The sequence below is a fragment of the Pyrus communis genome, chromosome 17, assembly GCF_041283825.1.
Source record: "Pyrus communis isolate YQ-2024b chromosome 17, ASM4128382v1, whole genome shotgun sequence".
NCBI classification, from domain to species: domain Eukaryota; kingdom Viridiplantae; phylum Streptophyta; class Magnoliopsida; order Rosales; family Rosaceae; genus Pyrus; species Pyrus communis.
In genome coordinates this window covers 3,059,821-3,085,047 of record NC_142581.1, presented here as the reverse complement: position 1 = coordinate 3,085,047, position 25,227 = coordinate 3,059,821, and the positions used below count along the sequence as shown (strand labels likewise).

General features: G+C 37.7%; 2 protein-coding genes and 1 pseudogene across 2 annotated transcripts; 2 read left to right on the top strand and 1 right to left on the bottom strand.

Annotated features, from left to right (window-relative positions):
* Window positions 1-198: 198 nt before the first annotated feature.
* On the bottom strand, window positions 199-2,218 carry LOC137708549 (amino acid transporter AVT1I-like). Its single transcript, XM_068447648.2, has 3 exons — window positions 1,956-2,218; window positions 845-1,452; window positions 199-763 (listed from the first exon to the last, which is right to left on the bottom strand). The coding sequence occupies exons 1-3, from the start codon at window positions 2,131-2,133 to the stop codon at window positions 248-250; spliced, it is 1,302 nt and encodes a 433-aa protein (XP_068303749.2). The 5' UTR covers window positions 2,134-2,218; the 3' UTR covers window positions 199-247.
* Window positions 2,219-10,628: 8,410 nt separating this feature from the next.
* LOC137749265 (aquaporin NIP2-1-like) lies at window positions 10,629-14,516 on the top strand (annotated as a pseudogene).
* A 3,734-nt stretch (window positions 14,517-18,250) lies between these two features.
* LOC137749161 (aquaporin NIP2-1-like) lies at window positions 18,251-21,208 on the top strand. Its single transcript, XM_068489275.2, has 5 exons — window positions 18,251-18,464; window positions 18,669-18,893; window positions 20,250-20,444; window positions 20,567-20,628; window positions 20,777-21,208. Exons 1-5 carry the CDS (start codon window positions 18,333-18,335, stop codon window positions 21,033-21,035), a joined length of 873 nt encoding a protein of 290 aa, XP_068345376.2. The 5' UTR covers window positions 18,251-18,332; the 3' UTR covers window positions 21,036-21,208.
* The last annotated feature ends 4,019 nt before the right edge of the window (window positions 21,209-25,227 follow it).

Below are 25,227 nucleotides of genomic sequence, written 5' to 3'. Positions count from 1 at the left end.
GAATTTCTTTGATAAAGAAGCCCTTTCGATCACAAAGAAACGAAATAAAGGAAGCATCTGTAGTTTCAATAACTAAAAACACTCCTGTTTACAAATCCTAGACCTCTCCAACTCTGAGTCTGTTTTTTCATTCTATGCAGATTGGTACAAACTGCAGCAGCTTGCTGATATACTATCTCGAAAGAAAGAGAGGACGGATTTGAAAACTGCCACCGAAACAAATATATTGGCCACAAAGAGAATCCGTTTACAAGTGCCCTATTATTTCTACTAGAGATGTGTAAGTGCCGAATACAACAACTGCAGCACTCAGTAGTAATATAAGCCCTATAATCAACATCTCACATCCAAGGCGTCGATAAATACCTGAAATTTTAAGGTAGCACAAGCACGGCAATATAATTGAAGCTGTTACACTCAAAAATGCTCCGACGAGTGACATGAGATAAGCGAAAAATGGTATAGCCAAAGCTACTATAACGGTGCTTGTCACCAAGGTGGTGCTGGCTAACATGCCGATGAGTCTCTTGTTGTAGTGACTCGGGAACCTCTTCTTTGCAGCATTCACAATTGGTGTAACCATCAAAGCATATTTGGATATGGGATTGACCAGCGTGGTGTATATCGCGACTTTTGAGCTGATTTTGTGAGTTGGGAGATTTAAAGTTATTTGTGATTGAACCGTAGATCCAAACATTAGGTACCCGAAAACTGCCATTGATGCGTAACAGATGGTGCACAAGATGAAACATAGGAGAAGAACCTGCAACAAGGAAACAACAGATTGATAAAAATCCTGAAACAAAATAGAATGAATGTCACTTGGTAACAAGTTTCTACTTACATTGGAAAACTGACGTTTGTTTTTCATTGAAGTGTAGAGGGTCGGGAACACCGGATGCGCGCAGTAACAAAACGCGTACAAGCTAATAGCCGTAGGGATTCCATTCCACTTCAGTGGTGTGCCCTCTTCGTGAAATCCAATTCCTTCAAAAGCACCAGTCCACAAAATCGAACCGAGGATGATGGCAGAGGCTAAAACTCCACTTGCAGATACGTAAGAAAGAAGGCTTAGGTTATCTAACCAAACTGTTGGCAGAATAATGAGGGCAACAACAATTATAAAGCATTGTTCTCCGCCAATTCTTAATCCGGCCACGTCTAATTCTACGCCAGGAAATAAATTGCTTAAGTTATCTCCTTCCAAAATTAGGAACCCCGTTGCAACCAAGTGCAGATCTACATTCATGACAATCGACAGCAGTATTCTTCCCTTCTTCCCAAATGCGCGTTCACCTATGTCCTGATAAGTTCTTACGTCAGAATCCACATCCATGCATCTCTGGATTAACAAACCTGAGTAGAAGGCTGCAGCCGCAACTAAGAAAAGGAAGATCAAGCTTAGCCATCCTCCAGATGCTAGTGCATAAGGAACTGACAGTATCCCTACTCCTGAAAACCGAAAAGAGCACAATTTTGGGCATTAAAACCTCACTTTTCTTGAGCTAGAAGTGAAGAACATTTAAAATGCAAATGTAACGATATGAAATCAGGCACAGATCAGAAGTCATGGTTCCACATGAACCTGGGTTGTGATTTTCACACCCCACTTTTCTCCATATCCACTCTTCGTTTTTCTAGCCTTTAGATTGAATAAATCAAAGGAGAATGAAGGGACAAAAGAAAAAGGAGAGGTGCAGAAAGGAGAAAACAAGAGTGAAAATCACCATCAGATGAGGTTAGCTATCATCAGACTAACAATATGAAATATAAAATAAATTTGTTCATAACTAAACTTGCTGAGTGCAAAATGACGAGGCAATATATTCTAGCAAGGAACACCAAAAAAGTTGTTAAGATGATAAGTTTATGCCTTAATTAAGCTTTCTTAAAAAAAAAAAATAATAATTTGAGAAGAAGAATTTGACATAATTAATTAAGAAGTAGATAATTACCTGAGAGTGCATTGAGTCCATTGAAACAGGTTTTGAGGAAGGAGGTTGTGGCTGTAGTTTGGTGATGAAAGCTTGACTCTACTTCTACTACCTTGCTTCCAGCTTGCTCATGCTGCCCCTCACCAAGAATAAGAGGCAAGCTCAAGGATGACGATTTTTCTAAAGGATCAGCATCCATGGAGAGAGAGAGAGAGAGAGAGAGAGAGTTGTCAAAAGAACAAGGAGTGAAGAGCAACAATCAATCCAGACATGCAATATGTGTAAGCAGGGGTAGTGATATGTGTGTATATATGGAGTTTTAGAAATAGTTTTCAAATTGTATACTGTTTTTGTTTTCTCCTCATTAAAATTCATTAAGTTAATTCGGTGGAAATTATAATCTATTATATATAAAGAGAACACAAAAGGTAAATAGTGTTTTGGTGTCATAATGCTTTACCAAAAAATAATTGGACAAAAATGCCCCCAAAACAAAAAACTGCAATGGCATCCTAAAATAATGCATCAAATAAGGTAAGGGCATTTTCGTCATTTAATAGTATTTTTTTAATAATTAATTTTTTTTTGTTTTTTTTTTTTAATTAGTACCTCACAATAGGTTAGCAATTATGTGATTCAATTATTTATTTTTAAACATGTTCCAAACATCTGAAGAGGCGTGTAATGCCGGTTATAAATTCGCACACGGATAATAATGTGATTAAATTAGTTGTCAAATGAATATTTTTTTTTTATTTTTTTTGTAGCAAACGATATTATCTATACTTAAAGGGAAAGGAGGTGGGCTTAGTCTCATAATGAGTTAGCAATAATGTGATTCAATTAGTTGTTTATTAAATATTATTCTCTCTATTTTAAACACGTTCAAAATATCTTAAGAGACCTGTAATGCCAGTCTACACGTTCAAAAAAATCTTTCGCACGCGGATAATAATGTGATTAAATTAGTTGTCAAATGATTTTTTTTTTTTAACAAACGATATTATCTACACTGAATGGGAGAGAGTAGGCTTTGCCTCACAATGAGTTAACAATAATGTGATTCGATCAATTGTTTATTGAATATTATTTTCTCTATTCTTAATGTAAATTGTATAGAGATTGATTTTATTATGTGAATTCAGTTGCTTTAATTGGTTTATGAGAGGTTTCTTCTAGCATGATCTAAGATTATTCATTTACTTCAAAGAGTTGACTTTTCTTATAACATGATTTAAAATGTGTAAGTCGCGTGTAGCATACCGTGATTCAAAAAATATCTTTTGCACGCGCATGAGTCCGTGCATGAAGGCTAGTAATATATAACAAAAGGCTTAATTACAAGATTTTGAGCTTCGATCGAGAGAGCAACTTACATGAAAAGAATTCACCATCACATGACTTTCCGATTTAGTAATACATTGTCATGTAGAGAAAAATTTGCACATAATAATGCATTACTGAAGAAAAAAAAAACACCACGTAACTATAAACCCGTTCCATGTAAACATTTCTCCTCAATCAAAATTGACGTGCATACTGAAAAGGACCACCACTTACGTTATTATTGAAAGAGACTTATCTTTGCCACTGATAATTGTTTAGGATTTGTATCCTCTCCTGAGCTTAGAAATCTGAGCCTCCTGACCAAATCACATAGACCGTTGGATTTTGATCCAACGGCTACAAACCAAAAATTATAATAATTGCAGCTGTTAGATCAAAATCCAACAGTCCGTGTGATTTGGTCAGGAGGCTCAGATTTCTGAGCTCAGAAGGGGATCCAAATCCAATTGTTTATATGAAAACAACAAAACAGCATGTGCAACATACTTTGTAAACATTCATAGAAAAACAAATGGAAAGTTGAATAATTTATTGTATCATGCCAACTGTGCTGCTATATAAAAGCCAATATTCTGGGAGCCAGTAACATTGTATTCTACACATATAATTCAAGTTGCTCTCGCAGTGGAGCTATATGCCGTTCTTGACTCCAAAAAGAAAAGAAAAAAAATGGAAAATAGTTGGTCATAAAATGCAGCCTGAGATTTGGATCCAAAACCCTTTTCATTGGGTATAAAAGGACTAGTGGGTTGGTGAAGCTGCCTACTTTACTTCTTTTTCAAACACATGATATCTTTCTCTCTCTCTTTTTTTTTTTTTTTTTTTTTTTTGTTGTTTTCATATCTGTGTTTAGATTAATAAAACGAATTAGGTCACAAGCCTAATTAGGCGTGCTGCATGCACTACTTTAAAATAGTCAATGGAAGAAAAATTAAATCAAAGAATGGCTTTATAAAATTTCGTCCAGTTTGTGGATGTACAAATCTTTGATTCCAAAGGGATCAGGAATCCCAATGCAAAGAAATTGTTATTTAGCAAATAATCTATGGAAAATTCCATTTTGAAAGAGTATTTTAAGCATTTATCTACAAACAAAGACAACTGACATACACACAAAAAAAACAAAATTCCATCACGGTTTCCTGCCTCCATGATCCAGATTCAGACAGACACAAATAGACACAGAAAGAGACAAAGAAAAGACTGTAAGTTGTTTGATTTGATGGGCGGCTCTACAGGAAGAAAAAAAAACCTGGACACTGCACAATAGATTAGCGGTAAAAAGTAGAAGGAAAATTTTGTTTTTTTTATTTATTTTTAGTTTTTTAATCATTTTTAAGAGTGAAATGACTTAATTACTTTCACATGTTGTGCACATGGTCTCACTTAACAGAAATATGGATGAAATATATGAAAAACTAACGGTCGGGGGCAAATCGGCTAAAAAAATTAGTTTGAATCCTTAATTTTCCAATAAAAAAGTTCATGGGAGAAATCGAAAGTTAAGTGAAAGTTGAGGGGGTAAATCGACAATTGACTTTTAAATGTAAACTAGCAAAGGTCACATACTCCATATGTGAGAAATATAATTTTTTTTTTTCTCAAATTTTTTTTTTTTTTTTTTTTTTTTTATGGTAGGAATTATGAAAGGCATAAAAATGTGTTGGCAATTATGGCGAGAGAAAGAGAGAGAGAGATTAGAGGGTAGTGATAGAATGAAGAAAAACTTGTGTGGAGCTCAACTTGCTACTAGTGTCACATCCCGGCCGGGGGGACCACTTCCCGGGCTCGACTCCACTGTAGCACGATATTGTCCGCTTTGGGCCCCGACCACGCCCTCACGGTTTTGTTTCTGGGAACTCACATGAGAACTTCCCGATGGGTCACCCATCCTGGGAATGCTCTCGCGCGCTACTCGCTTAACTTCGGAGTTCCCATAGAACCCGAAGCTAGTGAGCTCCCAAAAGGCCTCGTGCTAGGTAGGGATGAGAATATACATTTAAGAATCACTTCCCTAGGCGATGTGGGATATCACAATCCACCCCCCTTAGGGGCCCGACGTCCTCGTCGGCACACCACGACCAGGGTTAGGCTCTGATACCAATTTGTCACATCCCGGCCAGGGGGACCACTTCCCGGGCCCGACTCCACCGTAGCACGATATTGTCCGCTTTGGGCCCCGACCACGCCCTCACGGTTTTGTTTCTGGGAATTCACATGAGAACTTCCCGATGGGTCACCCATCCTGGGAATGCTCTCGCGCGCTACTCGCTTAACTTCGGAGTTCCCATGGAACCCGAAGCCAGTGAGCTCCCAAAAGGCCTCGTGCTAGGTAGGGATGAGAATATACATTTAAGGATCACTTTCCTAGGCGATGTGGGATATCACAACTAAACTGTGTTGACACTCACTCAAAACTTACCATTTATTAAACTAAATTAATAAGGGACTCCATACTAATTTTAAGTAAAAGTTAAAAAATAAATTAGCACATAATTAATTAGTTATTAAAATTGAATAACAAACATAAAGGCTTAATTTTCTCAAGCGCACCTCTCCCTCATTAGTACATTTCGACAAAAAAAAAAAAAGTCTCAAGCGCACCTCCTCCCTTCTACTTGCCATTCCCACTTCATACAAATTAATGTATAAAGGGTAGAGTGTATTTTTAACTTGATCAACTACAATCATGGCTCTGGTGAATCAGTCTCACCCCACTTCCCCATTCTTTGGGAGGAGGCTGGAAAACACCCCACAAACAAGGTTCAAGGCCCCCAATCATTGCTGCCCCACATCATCAAAGCAATCATGTGGTATGACAATCATGGATTTTGAATGATATATAGGAAAATTTTTTAGTGTGACGCTCGCATCATCATATGATATTATTAATTCACGACTTACAATAGGAGTAAATTATATAGTTGATATGTAAATAGTTGATCAATAGTGAGGTGTGTCAGTCATGTTCAATTAAGGTTAAATTTAATAACATCACTCAACATGCATGAGTCCTATTTAATATCATTTATCATAAAATAAAATTATTGTACGGTACTAAAATATTGTGGAGAAAAAGTGAAAGCCTGAACCATATAATTTGTTATGAAAGGATAAGGATAGGTATCCTATGATTCGTATCGTGTTGATCTGGAAAAGAAAATCTAGTTGATAGGGTTGGATTTTCATTGAAAACTCGTATGTGGGAGGGTACTAGTTGCTAGTTGCTACATATAGGAAAGGGATCCTCTCCGAATCCATTCCTCCTAATTCACCAAGTTCGGGGATCTGGGCCATTGAAATTTGATCTAACGGCTAAAGTTATTATAGCTTTTAAAGTGGACCATTGTTTGTAGCCTTTGAATCAAATTTCAATACTTGAATCCCCGGACTTGATGAATTAGGAGGAAGGGATCCAGAGATCCCTTTCCCTACATATATGTTCAATTAATCCCACTAGTTTAATCATTAGCAATATTTAGCAATTTCTATTTGCTTTTTTCTTTTATCTTTTTTGTCATTTTGAGCCTAAACAAGTTAAGAATAGATAGAAGAATGGTTGTACACACATTGATGGACCATACATGTTTGTTTTGCTCTTTCTGGTATGATTGTAGCTAAGCCCAAGGGAAAACAATATAGGATGGGCCGCAAGCATATTGTATCAGACTGCTTGTCTTTTTATAGTTGGATCTCTAAGTTTTTGGAATGCTTCAATTTCAACTTGAGCATCTAAATCTGGATCAAGCAAAAATGTTTCTAAACAAAGTTCTAGCATCATGCCGAATGCGTCTGAAAAAGAAGAAATGAAGCATGTCCAAAACTAAACCAACCCCTTGGACTGCTAAGAAAAACATCATCGGATTTCAATATAGCACGATTTAATTAAAAAATCTCACCCAATTGAGCACATCTAACATATTTTTTCACGGTAGCGGGATTATTATAACTGACTCCGTTGAGTTCATCACCATAGAACTCAACGATTACACCTACTTGGTCTACACTAGATTTAAGTTCCGCCCTGTCTAAAGTAACATCGGCTCTAACAATTCATTCTCGGTCTGCCAAAACAACCGGAAATGTTCTAAGGAGGTCCTACTCTAAACATTTACAAATAGGTCCAGGTGAGTCATAAAATAACTGATATCTAAGAGGACATTCAAAGACTTACATGCAATAAATTATTGTGTTTGTACATGCGTATGCAATACATGAGGGTGGAACTGGAAGGTGGTTAATGAGGTTGATATGTTGATTGATCGAGAGGGTTCACGAGAAAATCTGATTAACAACTTTCATTCTCTTGGTATGAATTTGAGCAGTTGTAGATCAGTGACAAGACACTTATTAAGATACGAGTTGAAACACATTTTTGAACCACATTTTTAATGGGAGTAGGATTCTTTCCCTTCATATTACCATTTCCTTCATTCTCCTCCTCTCATTTTTCATTTTTGCTTTTTTTTCTTTCTCTATATAAAAATTTCGAAACAAATATTGACGTGGTTTCTTCGTAATTGTTTAAATAGAAGAGAAAGGAAGATGAGAGATATTAGAATGAGAAAGAATCCTACTCCGAAGCGAACTGTGTTGCTGACCAAATGGCGAATTAGAGTTTTAACATGGAACAACTTTGAGTTCAGTGATCCTCCTACAAAGGTTGGCTCAGCTCTTATGACTGATTTATTTGGTGCTTGTAAATTGCGTTATGCTTGTATTAATGTTTTCTTTTTTAAATGAACTGATCCGTCAAGTTAGGTTTAATTTTTGGGGTTGAGACCAAAAGAAAGCGTACTAGTGGAGGCTATACCTACTGACACTAACTAAGCCACACACAACTGTGCCTACTAGCGAGACCGAAATTCTGTAAAATAACATATGAGATTATACCTAATTACACCAAAGATTTTCCAGACGGTCCTCACTTTGACCATGCTCTATCACTTGCTAGCTAGAAACACCAAACAGCAAAATTGCGGTTAATTGAACTTGTAGACATAATAACCACAACATATCAATGGGTTTAATTACACTAACATCCCTTGAGGTTTATCATTTTTTCACAAAACCTCCTCAGGTTTGAAACATTACACCAACACCCCTTCACGTTTTAATTCACTTTCACATCCACCCCTTAAGGATCCCTTAAGGACGATATTACCCTTGTAGTTAATTATTAAAAATAAAATTTATAGATAAATAAATCAAAAATTACATTTAAACATTAGGAAAAAAAAAACCCCAAAGAAATCTTCTTGTAAGATTTATCAATGTGGGAAATCGGCATCTAGCTTCTCCAGAGGCTATTGATTTTCTAGATAAGCTTTTTCGTTTTGATCAGCAGAAAATCCTTACAAGAGAATCAATGGCTATGCATGTTATTGAATCCAATCCTTCAGTAAAAAAGACCTTGTAAAATATGCCCCTTTGTCTTTGGGTGGAGCCTGTGAACAGTATGAGATCAACAAGGGAAAATATTTCTCTAACTTAGGATGTCCACTACATCAAAGTTTTATATTATTACTTGAGAGAGAGTGACACACTCCGGCCAAAATTAAGGTGTGCTGGTCGTCACGTGAGGGTGACGTAGTCATGTGCGCAGTGCAGAAATGATATTGATAAAAAGAAATGCGAGTAACTAAGAACCAAGCCAACTAATTTACAATAAGCAAATATAAGTGCAAGTGTCACATCCCAGCCTGTGGCGGATCACTTCCCGAGCCCGCTCCATCACCGTAGCACGATATTGTCCGCTTTGGGCTTACCATTCCCTCACGGTTTTGTTTTTGGGAACTCACGAGCAACTTCCCAGTGGGTCACCCATCATGGGATTGCTCTAGCCCTCTTCTTGCTTAACTTCGGAGTTCCTACGGAACCCGAAGCCAGTGAGCTCCCAAAATGCCTCGTGCAAGGTAGGGATGAGAATATACATTTAAGGATCACTCCCCTGGGCGATGTGGGATGTCATAGCAAGTCCCGATATTTAAGTGTGATATACCATAATCAGAGCATATGTAGTCTAAGTGCAGTCCAGCAGGACAAGTACTAATTATACAATACCAGAGAAGTTCCAGTTCTTCTAGCGGGGATTTGGACCAATTCTTTTCCTTCCTAAATATTTGCACGCCTTGAGTGTGAGTGTAATGTTTCAAACTTGAGGGGGTTTTGTGAAAAAATGATAAACCTCAAGAGGTGTTTGTGTAATTAACCCCATATCAATGACCATAACAATAATATTTGATAAAGTGTAACTTCATATAATGTCGACTTTAACAATAATATCGATAGTTTCTAAATGACATTGTCAACTGCATGTCTTTTTTTTTTTTTATTTATTTTTTTAAATAAAGTTAGCCGCAACATAAATATCTCTCTCTAAATAATAGAGTCATTTTCACAACCTTATTTTATTCTCTTCTTTTCCATCAATCAAAGCCTTCCCACATAGGGCAATGAATTGTTGGACTCTATATATAGTGATCAACTAAGCTCTTACTAGGAACCAAACCAGCCTGGAGTATGACATAGATATATATGTCAAGAGCGGCTGCAACCATTGCACTACTTAGACCTGGTTTGGTACTGAGGTGATTCTGAAAAAAGCTGTTATCAAAAAAAGCTGGGAGCTGTTTTTATGTTTGGTAAACACTCAGCTTCAGTTTTTTTTTTCACAGTTTTGGATGAAAAAAGCCAAAAACAAGAAGCTGCAAAACCTAGCTTTGAAAAACCGGCTTTTTTCACATTTGTTTTACATAAAAGTTTATCAAACACTCTAATACTGTTTTTTTTTTTTCAAAAGCACTTTTACAAAAAAGTTTACCAAACACTCCGCTGCTTTATTTCACAGCTGCTTATTCTCACAGCACAGCATAAGCAGTTTTTTTTCAAAGCACAGCAATACCAAACCAGCCCTTCCATCACTAGTTTATAATTTTTTTTCAAGTATTCCAGGTTTTTTTATTGTGAATCGAGAAATGGCTCCAATTGATCAGCCTCTCCGGAAAACCACCCGGCAACCTCCCAAAATCCAAACACATATGATCACAATCCGCTGTCACCGATTTTTGAACAACAATATTACCCACATGGCTTTTTCAAAAAGGTACAAACATTGTATATATACTTCTGCTTTTGTTGCAACCATACACTTTCATCATGTTCTTCAATTATCCAACTTCGCATATAGAATAGTGTACTTCTCTTTGAACTCAAGTTCAAATATTCTTTCCCACAGTTTTAATGAATTAATGTATCTCAATAGAAAAAGTATCCAACTTCATATGTGTGTGTGTGTGTGTGTGTGTGTGTGTGTTTGCAGGTGGTTGCATAGATGATAGCAAGTGTATGTTGGTGTTTGTCACGGCTGGCTCGGCTGGCTCGGCTGCTCTTGCTGCCAGCGACGAACACCAAGTCTCAAAGCTCGGAGCTTCGATTGCAGGAGGGCTCATCATAACCGTGATGATCTATGCGGTCGGCCACATCTCCGGTGCACACATGAACCCGGCCGTCACTCTTGCTTTCGCCGCCGCTGGGCACTTTCCATGGAAACAGGTACACTTACAGCTAGCCTTCTGAGGCCCCCATGTTTCTGTTTTGTTATGGAGCACTAAGTTAATGGAATTGCAAATTTTTTATTTTATTTCCTCGTTTCGGAACTATGTGTGCAACGTGATTTATGGACAATATAATGCCATGGAAAGGCCCATGAAACTCACATGATGGATGCTCGTGTGTGGTCCAAACTAAGGTCCATTTGGGCCCATGGCCAAGTATATAAAAAATTATTACAAAATTTAGATAAGAGGGATTAAAATAGAGAAGAGATCCTCTTCGGATCACTTCCACCAAGACCACCGGATCAAGTGATTTGGGCCTTTCAAATTTCATCAAACGGCAAAAAATTATTACAGCTTTTAAGGTGTCAAAACAGGTAGGTCTTTGGATGAAATTTGAAAGGTCTGGATCACTTGATCCGGTGGCCTTGGTGTTGAAAATGCACTACAAGATCATTTAAAATTATGTAAGAGGAATTTACAAATAACACCTTCCAATGAGGATTTGCAAATTCTTTTGACATGTCTTTATACTGCACATGTAATGTATTTTTAATCCCTCCAATCTACAGGTAACGTTAGGGAGACCAAATTTTTAAATCAAATTTGTAAACCAATGATGTTGTGGTGGATGATCGTATTATTACTTAAGTGTTGATTAACTTGCTTATTTTCTATTGATGACACATTATTTGATTTAAAATTTTAGTCTCTCTATCATTATCCTTTACAATAATAACTTGATTTCAATCTCTTTAATACTTGTAAGTCCCTCACCCAAAGATTTTATAAGGCGTTTATAGCTCAAGTAATAAAAAGCATTTACTTTTATACACAAGATTCTAAATTCAATTCCCCCACCCTCTAAAAAAAAAAAAAAAAACCCAAAAAGTTTATAAAATAATTGTGTGTGGTTTCTTATCTAAGTACAAATGTGAGTTAGTCCAATTAAGTAGATGTGTGTCCATCCCCTTACAAGTTCAAATTCTTTTACCAGCAATTTGAATACTTTGAAATATCGGCGCGTGAAGCTACTAACAAGGTAATTTATTTGTATTCCTCTATACTTATATGTGAAAGGTCGACTTGCTTTTATGATGAGTTCAATACTTAGTTATTATTCTTGGGTAGTGCTATCCATACCCCCATTTTTACTTCTCATACTCTTCTCAATTTTCGACCGTCAGATCAAATGAATTAAAGAATGTTAATGGCTAAAAGTTAACAAGAGTGTGTGGAAAGTAAAAATGAGTGAGTGAACAACACTATCCTTATTCTTAACTCTTTGTGTGGCTTAATCCAATTCTCTTTGCTTTTCGAGAGATACCATTGTATGAATAAATAAAAAATTAAAAGCATATGGAGCCATGGAGTAATTAAAAATAATTTGGACTACCAAATCTTTATTGTGATTTTAGGAATTGTATATCAAATCGCGCCATGGGTTTTGCTGATTGTGTGACTTGTTCATTAGGTTGGCTGTGAGAGAGGGAGCTTTTGTCGACGAGTGGGATGAGCACCAATACCTCTGCACTAAGAAGGAGAAATAGGAAGTGAACATGTGAGAGAAAGTGAAGAGGCCGAGTTGTGTTGTTTGCAAAGTCGTGAGAGAGAGGGAAAGGGGAAGCAATTGTACTGAGAGAGAAAAGGGGAAGCAATTGTACTGATAGAGAAAAGGGGAAGTAGTTGCTTTCAGAGTAATTCATTTTCTTCTGAAAAATAATGGTAGAAGATATTTTATAATATAATATTTAGTTTATTATTTTTATAATTTAAAAATGAATTAAAAAAAAATAATGTGGGTCTTGAGAAAAAATTAGTCCGGCACTGCACCAAACACTTTAGGGGGCGTTTGTTTGCCCTCACTAAGTTGGACTGGACTGGACTGGACTGGACTAGCTATTAGTCCAATACTGTGTTTGTTCCATGCTGGGACTAACTTTAATGAGACTAAAGGGGACTAGCATGGACAAAACCCTTCACTAAGAGGTCTTAACGAGACCCCCCAATAACCATGGGACTAGCTAAGACTATCCTCTCTTTCTCGTCCTCGTCATGATCAACAACCACTCCCGACAGACTCCTCGTCATCTCCGGTCACCTAGATCAATCATTAACTTTCCGACTCCCTTTCAGATCCATTTCACAACCAACTTTCATATAAAATATACCAAATTGAAGCTGGGAGTGACAAGATTACGATTTTACCTGAATAAAGGCCAAAATGTGGTCAAATGTGGCAGGAAAATGGCTTGGAAGTCTCGGCCTATTTGGGCTTCTTCAAATCCATGACAGATTTGAGCATTCAAAGCTAAGATCTCGGTCTAGGGATGGTGATGAATTTTTTGGCGGTGCTAACTTCATCCAATTTAACGAGGGTTGGCCGGAAAACACATCGGGAAACTTGCAACTCGTTGGGAAAATTGGAGCCGTGAGGTTCCATTCGAACAACACATAGCTAGAGAGGGAGGGAGGACAGAGAAATAGACACTGGAATCAATAAGGAGTTTGACCAGAAATGAGAAAGAGACATGAATTGAGAGGTCTAAGAGGAAAAAAAGAGGGAGAGGGTGGGACGATGAGAGAAGAGGAAAAGAGTGGGACGGAAATCGTAGGAAAAGATGAAGAAAACGATAAGATTAATAATTTATATATTAAATAATATAATATTAGAATTTGTTATTATCCAGCTTCTTAGTCCAATACTGCACCAAACGCTTCACTAAGTTAGTCCAGTTTAGTCTAGTCTAAGGCAGTCCGGCTTAGTCCTTGAAGCTAATCCAGTCCAAGATAGTCCGGCGCAACAAACGCCCCTACTGTTCTTGTCCTGCTTAGTCTAAGACAAGATGGTCCAACTTAGTTTTTAAAGGTAGTCTAGTCCGAGATAATTCAGTACGACAAACGCACCCTCATGGTCCACTTTTGAACTTAGTGTAGCGGTTTAGGAATGTATACCATATTTTTGTACCACAAATATTTATGGACCTTTCTTTTCAGGTCCCAATTTATGCAGTAGCTCAAATAGCACGATCAATATCTGCCTCGTTTACCCTGTATGTACTGTTGCACCCAATTAAACAACTTGGCACCGCATCACCTTCTGCACCAGAGACCCAAGCTTTGATCGCAGAGATAATCATGACATTTTCCATGGTGTTCATAGCCTCCGCCGTCGCAACTGATACCAAAGCTGTACTGTTTCCACAGATAACTCTTTTATATTGACATGAATTTCTAACTCTTTTCTTCGACCAAAAAAAAAGAAATTCAAACTCTTTATTTGACATTTCAATGGGGACTGTTCACAACAGGTAGGAGAACTAGCAGGCATCGCAGTTGGCTCGGCGGTTTGCATAACTTCAATCTTTGCCGGGTAAGTAAAAGATTATGGAGATGCACACAAACAGAACTGGTTACAGACATGTAACAAAAAACAAAAAACGAGAGACTAGACAAACATGTCGTGCATATATTTAAGAAAGTGAAACAGCTAACATGGGTCTACGTCGTTCGACCAGTGACAGGAGCCCTACTTGGCTCATGGTCCTACAGCTTCATTCGGGTCAGCGATAACCCCATCCAGGCAGTATAAGCACCCTCATTCGCATTCAAGCTTCGTCGAATCAAGAGCGACAGCAACAGACAACTTACCTTCAGAGACTCTCTGGATTCAGCTTGAAATTTCTGTGTACAGATCAATATAATTATATGAACTTGCAAAAGTAAGCAAATCGCGTAAAGCATCTTGTACGCATACCAGAAAACTCTGGATTGAAGATAATGCTCTTCGTGCAATGATCTGTTTTGTATATATATCCCAACCAATCTATCCCCCAACTCAAACATACTGTTCCTTAGGATGCAAGCAATATAAAATGTTATGTGAAACGACAGCTCAAAGTGAACTTGACATCAGTAGTTCCAGTTATAATCCATTAACAGCAATCAACCAACCTTATGCTTATGAACTGTGCATCTTTCGCGGTCCTTCTGTTCATGTAATGTCCCACGGCAGAAACATTCTTTAAGTATACAATGACATCAAGCATAAAATGATGTTGGTCAAACGAATACAAAAGATGCGTAAACTGATATGATATAAAATTAGATTTTAGCTCTACCATTCATTGAAAAGTACCTAGGGCGCAACTATGAAGGAAAGATTTGAGAAAACCCTACTGAACAAAGGAAATAAACATAAACAGTATCAGAGATGGAGAGAGGCAGAGAAAGAAATATAAAGTCCATCACAAATTGGAGAGGGGGAGAGAGAGAGAGAGGCGACAGAAAGATAAATCAATTGACCAATCTGGTACATTTCCTTTAACTTCAACGAGATGGCATTGAATCCTGTCATGAATTCATCTAACGTACAATCACAAAATTTCAGATGAATTAAAATTACTACTTTGGCATGCCTCTGCTAAAATATTTGGGGATTCTGTATAGTGTTCTTCTCCATACGGAGGCCAATATATATGCAAGCTAATTACAAGAGAGTAGGAAAACTATAAGATTGTAGGAAACCCTAATTACAAAGACAAATGAGCCCACACAGGCTGAGCTCACGTTAACACTCCTCAAATTTGTGCATAGATTTCACCAATACCCAACTTGTCGAGCGAGCTATGATACACTTTGCTAGACACAACTTTTGTAAAAACATCTGTTGGTTGATCTTCAGACTTAACAAAACGGTACAGCTTTAGTCCGACTTCCAATTTCTCTTTGATGAAATGTGGATCCACTTCAACATGTTTATTTTGATCATTTTGAATTGGATTGTTAGCAATGTTGATTGCAGCCTTGTTACCACAATGAAACTTCATTGGTTTTTGTGTTCTAAAGCTCAAGTCTGAAAGTAAATTTCAAATCCACAACAACTCACAAATGCTATAAGACAGACCTCAAAACTCTGCCTCAACATTTGATCTAGCAACAACATTTTGTGTCTTGCTTCGCTAGGTAACAGACTGCCTCCAAAAAATGTGAAATGAATGTAATAGAACCTACCAACTCTGCATTTGTATACCCAGAAACATCCTGTGACCATGTTTTGAAAACGTAAGTCCTATCCCTGGGGTAGCCTTTAGATCTCAAAATGCGATCAACCACAATATGATGCTAAATACTAGAAGCATGTATGAACTAACTAACCACACTTATTGCATATGCAAAATTTGGTCTGGTGTGTGCCAAATATATTAACCTCCTAACAAGGTGTTGGTAGTGTTCCTTGTTGGTTGGTGTTTGATTTTCTTACTCACAAAACCTGGGATTCATCTTTACAGGTGTATCAACAGGTTTGCAAGCAAGCATTCCAGTCTCCGTTAGCAATTCTGTCACGTAGTTCCGTTGAAATAGGAAAATGCCTTTCAGCGATCTGGACACTTCAATCCCCAAGAAACACTTGAAAGGACCAAGGTCTTTCATCTCTAACTCTTGGGACAAGTATGTTTATAGTGCAGCTCTTTCTTTAAGAACCTCCTAAGTAATACATTTCGTGTTCACTGAAAAACACATCCATAGTGACATGCATCTTTTATGTATAGTCAGATCATAGCACCGATACCCCTTTTGATCAAGACCATAACCCATGAAGGCACACTTCACCGAACTTGGATCCAATTTACTTTCTGGTGCTTGTGAACATAAACGAAGGCTACACACCCAAACACCCAAGGCTCGAGATTTTGCTGAGGTGAAATTTCTACAGGTTGATAAAGAGTCTGAATTGGAGTTTAAAAATAGGAGAGAAGGGAAGATAAGAGAGATTAGAAGGAGAGAGAATCCTACTCCGAAGCGAACTGTGTTGCTGACCAAATGGCGAATTAGAGTTTTAACATGGAACAACTTTGAGTTCAGTGATCCTCCTGCCAAGGTTGGCTCAGCTCTTATGACTGATTTATTTGGTGCTTGTAAATTGCGTTATGCTTGTATTAATGCTTTTCTTTTTTAAATGAACTGATCCGTCAAGTTAGGTTTAATTTTTTGGGTTGAGACCAAAAGAATGCGTACTAGTGGAGACTATACCTACTGACACTAACTAAGCCACTCACAACTGTGCCTACTAGTGAGACCAAAATTCTGTAAAATAACATATGAGATTATACCTAATGACACCAAAGATTTTCTAGACGGTCCTCTCTTTGACCATGCTCTATCACTTGCAAACTAGAAACACCAAACAGCAAAATTGCAGTTAATTGTACTTGTAGACATAATAACCACGACATATCAATGATGTGACATCCCACATCATCCAGGGGAGTGATCCTTATATGTATATTCCCATCCCTACCTAGCACGAGGCCCTACCTAGCACGAGGCTTTTTGAGAACTCACGAGCAACTTCCCAGTGGGTCACCCATCATGGGATTGCTCTAGTCCCCTTCTCGCTTAACTTCGGAGTTCCTACGGAACCCGAAGCCAGTGAGCTCCCAAAATGCCTTGTGCTAGGTAGGGATGAGAATATACATATAAGGATCACTCCCCTGGGTGATGTGGGATATCTGTGCCTTTTGGGAGCTCATTGGCTTCGGGTTCCGTAGGAACTCCGAAGTTAAGCGAGAAGGAAGTTAGAGCACTCCCATGATGGGTGACCCACTGGGAAGTTGCTCGTGAGTTCCCAAAAACAAAACCGTGAGGGAATGGTAAGCCCAAAGCGGACAATATCGTGCTACGGTGGTGGAGCGGGCCCGGGAAGTGATCCGTCCCGGGCCGGGATGTGACAATTTGGTTTCAGAGCTTAACCCTAGCCGTGGTGTGCCGACGAGGACGTCGGGCCCCTAAGTGGGGTGGATTGTGACATCCCACATCACCCAGGGGAGTGATCCTTATATGTATATTCCCATCCCTACCTAGCACGAGGCCTTTTGGGAGCTCACTGGCTTCAGGTTCCGTAGGAACTCCGAATTTAAGCGAGAAGAGGGCTAGAGCAATCCCATGATGGGTGACCCACTGGGAAGTTGCTCGTGAGTTCCCAAAAATAAAACCGTGAGGGAATGGTAAGCCCAAAGCGGACAATATCGTGCTACGGTGGTGGAGCGGGCTCGGGAAGTGATCCGCCCCGGACCGGAATGTGACAAATGACCATAACAATAACATTTGACAAAGTGTAACTTCATAATGTCGTCTTAACAATAATATCGATAGTTTCTTAATGACTTGTCAACTACATTTTTTTATTTTATTATTATTATAAATTAAAGTTAGCCGCAACATAAATATCTCTCTCTAAATAATATAGTCTTTTTCGCAACCTTATTTTATTCTCCTCTTTTCCATCAATCAAAGTCTCCCCACATAGGGCAATGAATTGTTGGACTCTATATATAGTGATCAACTAAGCTCTTACTAGGAACCAAACCAGCCTGGAGGATGACATAGTTATATATGTCAAGAGCTGCTGCAACCATTGCACTACTTGGTTTCTTCCATCACTAGTTTATAAAATTTTTTCAAGTATTCCAGGTTTTTTATTGTGAATCGAGAAATGGCTCCAATTGATCAGTTAGCCTCTCCGGAAAAACACCCGGCAACCTCCCAAAATCCAAACACATATGATCACAATCCGCAGTCACCGATTGTTGAACAACAATATTACCCACATGGCTTTTTCAAAAAGGTACAAACATTGTATATATACTTCTGCTTTTGTTGCAACCATACACTTTCATCATGTTCTTCAATTATCCAACCTCGCAGATAGAATAGTGTACTTCTCTTTGAACTCAAGTTCGAATCTTCTTTCCCACAGTTTAAATGAATTAATGTAACTCAATAGAAAAAATATCCAACTTCATATGTGTGTGTGTGTGTATGTTTGCAGGTGGTTGCAGAGATGATAGCAACGTATATGTTGGTGTTTGTCACGGCTGGCTCGGCTGCTCTTGCTGCCAGCGACGAACACCAAGTCTCAAAGCTTGGAGCTTCGATTGCAGGAGGGCTCATCATAACCGTGATGATCTATGCGGTCGGCCACATCTCCGGTGCACACATGAACCCGGCCGTCACTCTTGCTTTCGCCGCCGTTGGGCACTTTCCATGGAAACAGGTACACTCACAGCTAGCCTTCTGAGGTCCCCATGTTTCTGTTTCGTTATGGAGCACTTAGAAAGTTAATGGAATTGCAAATTTTTTTATTTTATTTCCTCGTTTCGGAACTATGTATGCGACGTGAATTATGGACAAGATAATGCCATAGAAAGGCCCATGAAACTCACTTGATAGACGCTTGTGTGTGGTCCAAACTAAGGCCCATTTGGGCCCATGGCCAAGTATATAAAAAATTATTACAAAATTCAGAGAAGAGGGATTAAAAATTCACTACAAGATCATTTAAAATTATGTAAGATGAATTTACAAATAACACCTTTCAATGAGGGATTTGCAAATTCTTTTCACAAGTCTTTGTATTGCACATGTAATATATTTTTAATCCCTTCGATTTATAGGCAATGCTAGGGAGATCAAATTTTTAAACCAAATCATTTTGTGGTGGATGATTAAATTATTACTTAAGTGTTGATTAATGTGCTTATTTTCTATTGGTGACACATTATTTGGTTTAAAATTTTAGTCTCCCTAGCATTATTCTTTACAATAATAACTTGGTCTCAATCTCTTTAAAACTTGTAAGTCCCTCACCCAAATATTTTATAAGGCGTTTCTAGCTCAAGTAATAAAGAGCATTTACTTTTATACATAAGATTCTAAATTCAGTTCCCCCACCCTTCGAAAAAAAAAATGTGTGTGGTTTCTTATCTAAGTACAAATGTGAGAGTCCAATTAAGTAGACGTGTGCCCATCCCCTTACAAGTTCAAATTCTTTTACTGGTAATTTGAATATTTTGAAATATCGTCTCGTGAAGCTATTAACAAGGTAATTTAGTTGTATTTCTCTATACTTATATGTGAAAGGTCTATGAAGTTCGACTTGCTTTTATGACGAGTTCAATACTTAGTTATTATTCTTGGGTAGTGCTATCCATGCCCCCATTTTTACTTCTTCCAAACTCCTCTTAATTTTCGGCCGTCGGATCAAATGAATTAAAGAAGGTTAGTAGCTAAAAGTTAACAAGAGTGTGTAGAAAGTAAAAATGGGTGAGTGAACAGCACTATCCTTATTCTTAACTCTTTGTGTGACTTAATCCAATTCTCCCTCCTTTTCAAGAGATGCCATTGTATGAATAAAAAAAATTAAAAGCATATAAAAGTTCCCAAAAGGCTTTTGGAGCCATGGAGTAATTAAAAAGAATTTGGACTACCGAATCTTTGTTGTGATTTTAGGAATTGTATACCATATACATTCATGGTCCACTTTTGAACAAGCTAGTCTGTTAGTGTAGTGGTTTAGGATTGTATACCATATACTTTTGTACCACAAATATTTATGGACCTTTCTTTTCAGGTCCCAATTTATGCAGTAGCTCAACTAGCAGGATCAATATCTGCCTCGTTTACCCTGTATGTACTGTTGCACCCAATTAAACAACTAGGCACCACATCGCCTTCTGGATCAGAGACCCAAGCTTTGATCGCAGAGATAATCATGACATTTTCCATGGTGTTCATCGCCTCCGCCGTCGCAACTGATGCCAAAGCTGTACGCTTTCCACAGATATAACTCTTTTATATTGACATGAATTTCTAACTCTTTTCTTCGACCAAAAAAAAAAGAAATTCAAACTCTTTATTTGACATTTCAATGGGGACTGTTCACAACAGGTAGGAGAACTAGCCGGCATCGCAGTTGGCTCCGCGGTTTGCATAACTTCAATCTTTGCCGGGTAAGTAAACGATTATGGAGATGCACACAAACAGAACTGGTTACAAACTTGCAATAAAAAACAACAAAACGAGAGACTAGGCAAACAAGTCGTGCATATATTTAGGCAAGTGAAACAGCTAACATGCATGGTTTTTGTGAATACACAGACCAATATCAGGTGGATCAATGAACCCAGCAAGAACAATAGGGCCAGCAGTTGCTAGTGCATACTACAAAGGAATATGGGTCTACGTCGTTGGACCAGTGATAGGAGCCCTACTTGGCTCATGGTCCTACAGCTTCATTCGGATCAGTAATAACCCCATCCAGGCAGTATCACCACCCTCATTCGCATTCAAGCTTCGTCGAATCAAGAGCGACAGCAATGGACAACTTACCTTCAGAGACCCTCTGGATTCAGTTTGAAATTTCTGTGTACAGATCAATGTAATCATATGAACTTCCAAAAGTCAGCAAATCGCATAAAGCAACTTGTACGCGTACCAGAAAACTCTCTGGATTGAAGATAATGCTCTTCATGCAATTCTCTGTTTTGTATATATATCCCGACCAATCTATGCCCCAACTCAAACATATTGTTCCTTAGGATGCAAGCAATATAAAATGTTATGTGAAACGACAGCTCAAAGTGAATTTGATATCAGTAGTTCCAGTTATAATCCATTAACAGCAATCAACCAACCTTATGCTTACGAACTGTGCATCTTTCGCGGTCCTTCTGATCATGTAATGTCCCACGGCAGAAACATTCTTTAAGTCTACAATGACATCAAGCATAAAATGATGTTGGTCAAACGAATACAAAAGATGCGGAAACTGATATGATATAAAATTAGAAGTTTGCTCTACCATTCATTGAAAAGTACCTAGGGCGCAACTATGAAGAAAAGATTCGAGAAAACCCTACTGAACAAAGGAAATAAACATAAACAGTATCAGAGATAGAGAGAGGCAGATAAAGAAATATAAAGTCCATCACAAATTGGAGAGAGGCGAGAGAAAGAGAAATCAGTTGACCAATCTGATACATTTCCTTTAACTTCAACGAGATTGCATTGAATCCTGTCATGAATTCATCTAACCTACAATCACAAAATTTCAGATGAATTAAATTACAACTTCGGCATGCCTCTGCTAAAATATTTTTGGATTCTGTATGGTATTCGTCTCCGCATGGAGGCCAATATATATACAAGCTAATTACAAGAGAATAGGAAAACTTTAAGATTGCCCACACAGGCTGAGCTCACGTTAACACTCCTCCTCAAAGTGCATAGATTTCACCAATGCCCAACTTGTCGAGTGAGCTATAATATACTTTGCTAGACACAACTTTTGTAGGAACATATGTCGGTTGATATTCATACTTAACAAAACGGTACATAAATTAGTCCAACTTCCAATTTCTCTTTGATGAAATGTCGATCCACTTCATCATGTTTATTTTGATCATGTTGAATTGGATTGTGAGCAATGTTGATCGCAACCTTGTTATCACAATGAAACTTCTTTGGTTTCCGTGTTCTAAAGCTCAAGTCTGAAAGTAAATTTCAAATCCACAACAACTTACAAATGCTATGAGACACACCTCAAAACTCTGCCTCAGCGTTTGATCTAGCAACAACATTTTGTTTCTTGCTTCGCCAGGTAACGAGACTGCCTCCAAAAAATGTGAAATGAACGTAAAAGAACCTGCCAACTCTGCATTTGTATACCTAGAAACATCCAGTGACCATGTTTTGAAAACGTAAGTCCTATCACCGGTTAGATCTCAAAAGCATGTATGAACTAACCACACTTACTATATGTAAAATCTGGTCTGGTGTGTGCCAAATATATTAACCTCCTAACAAGGTGTTGGTAGTGTTCCTTGATTGTTGGTGTTTGATATTCTTACTCACAAAACCTGTGATTCATCTTTATAGGTGTATCAACAAGTTTGCAAGCAAGCATTCCAGTCTCTGTTAGCAATTATGTCACGTATTTCCGTTGAAATTGGAAAATACCTTTCAGCAATCTGGACACTTCAATCCCCAAGAAATACTTGAAGGGACCAATGTCCTTCATCTCAAACTCTTGGGACAAGTATGTTTATAGTGCAGCTCTTTCTTTAAGAACCTCCTGAGTAATACATTTCGTATTCACTAAAAACACACATCCATAGTGACATGCATCTTCTATATGGTCAGATCATAGCACCGGTACCCCTTTTGATCAAGACCATAACCCATGAAGGCACACTTCACCGAACATGGATCCAATTTACTTTCTGGTGCTTGTGAACATAAACGAAGGCTACACACCCAAAGACCCGAGGCTCAAGATTTTGCTGAGGTGAAACTTCTAAATGTTGATAAAGAGTCTGAATTGGAGTTTAAAAATTTAAGGCACTGGAAGGAACACGATTAGTCAGGTAAGCTGCAGATATCACGGTTTCTCCCCAGAAACATTGTGGCATATTGGCTTCGAATAGAGAAGCCCGAACAATTTCCATTATTTGACGATTTTTCCACTCCGCTACCTCATTATGTTGAGGAGTGTACGTAGTGAACTTCTGATGAACTATTCCATGATCCTGCAAATACTGTGATAGTTCATGACTCACAAACTCACCGACATTATTAGAATGAAGAACTTGAACCATACTCCGAAATAGCGCAAAACAAAGCATCTGTGATTTGAGCATAGACAACAAGTTGTAATTTAAGAAGGGAACCACCAAGATGGAGTACATATGCAAAGAGTTTCTATGATAGATTGAGCTCTCCCCAATCACAGTTGCGGGAGTAGCATCAGACGTAGACAACGACTGCCAACATGGATGAAAAGATTCTGATGGAGTAGCATCAGAAGTTGTGTTTGAGATTTGGTTTGTGTGTTGAAATTTAAAGTTTGGGGATCACGTATGTAGTTGAGAGAATGATTCTAGAATCGTCATGCTCACGGTACCATGCTAAAATATTGGGGAAGTTCTGAATTGTTGTAAAACTAACAGTGTGTGTGCAGTGGAATAAATAAACAAGACACAAAATTTATGAGGTTGCTCTACAGTCAGTGTAACTGGAGTACATCCTTGGGGCAGCAGTGGTGCTTTCATTATAATCTGGAATAATAAGATTACAAAGATAATTCTGTCTATTATCTCCTCTCTTCTTCCTCTACCAACCTTTTGTCTATCTGGGTATATTTGCTCTCCTTTTTCTCATCCATTTTATAGACAAAACTTTAGACAAAGTTGTGATGGGATGAACAGTAAATTAGTAGTAGGATAGGTGGCCAAGTGAATTACAACATGAACAATATTCTTCTTTGTATGGAAGCAATATCTATACAAGCTAATTACAAAAGAATAGCAAAACTATAAAATTGTAAGAAATCCTAATTACATAGTCAACTAACCCCACACAGGTTGACCTCACTTTAACGGCCTCTTCTTTCTCCATTCACCATACTGTTCCTTTAGTGGGCCAACCCTTTTCTTACTTTGGGCTTAGCTCTTTTCTTAGTGAATAGAAGGTGACATATATTATTTATCTTAAAGACTTGGTATGGACTTTCTGTATTAGAATTATAAGCTCTCCACATAATTTATTCAACTTTACACCCAAGCAAGTTTGTAATAAAGTGCAATCTAGTTAAACATTACATTTAGGTATAACACAACTAGGTTTAGTTGATTGATCATGTCTTAAAAGTGCAATTCCTTTACATTCACACATCATAATTATCAAATCTAGCCGAAAGTATATTTTTGTCGCAACGTTATGCCGAATAAACAATCATGTCGTATTACAATTTTATCGTATTGATTTACCATTGTCTACGTAACGTATCATAACTAACGAATCTAGGTTATCGAAAAAGAAAAAAAAAAACTAACAAATCTAGGTTATAAAAGAACACTAACGAACCTAAAAGTAAAATTTTGTCGGAATTTGATCAGTTGTTGTCAGAAAAAATCATCGTGTTGAATTACAATTTTGTCACTGTGAATGGCTACATTTCTTTTCATCCGAATAAAATTACTAAGATCTCTCTAATCATTATGTTATGTATGCGTTTAATTTTTTTTTCATTTTATTTGTACTTTTTTGTAATATTACTATGAATTGCAGTCTCTTTACGTGTGAAGTTTTATCATCGCCCTATGTAAATATCTAATTATTGAGTATTTAAAATTTAAAATACACGTATTTTTGTTTGTTTTAATACAGCAACATATTTTATACTAAGAGGTGAGGAATGCATATTTATTAATTAGTCGCAATACTCACATACACTTTATTAGGGCACCTTCTTGGTCACCCATATATGGTCACATTCATATTCGAATATGAAAGTTAACCATACATAGTGTAATTGCTTATTTTTTTTAACCATCAATATACATCACATTGTTTCCCAAAAAAAAAAAAAAAAAAAGGATGGTGCTATCCACACACTCATTTGTACCTCTCACGCACTCCTTTCAAATTTTGGCTGTTGAATTAATTAAATTGAAGAAGATCATAACAAGGGTATGTGATTGGTAAAAAAAAGTGTGTCAATAGCACTAAAAAAAAATGGAGGTCATTAATGTAATTATCCTTATGTATAG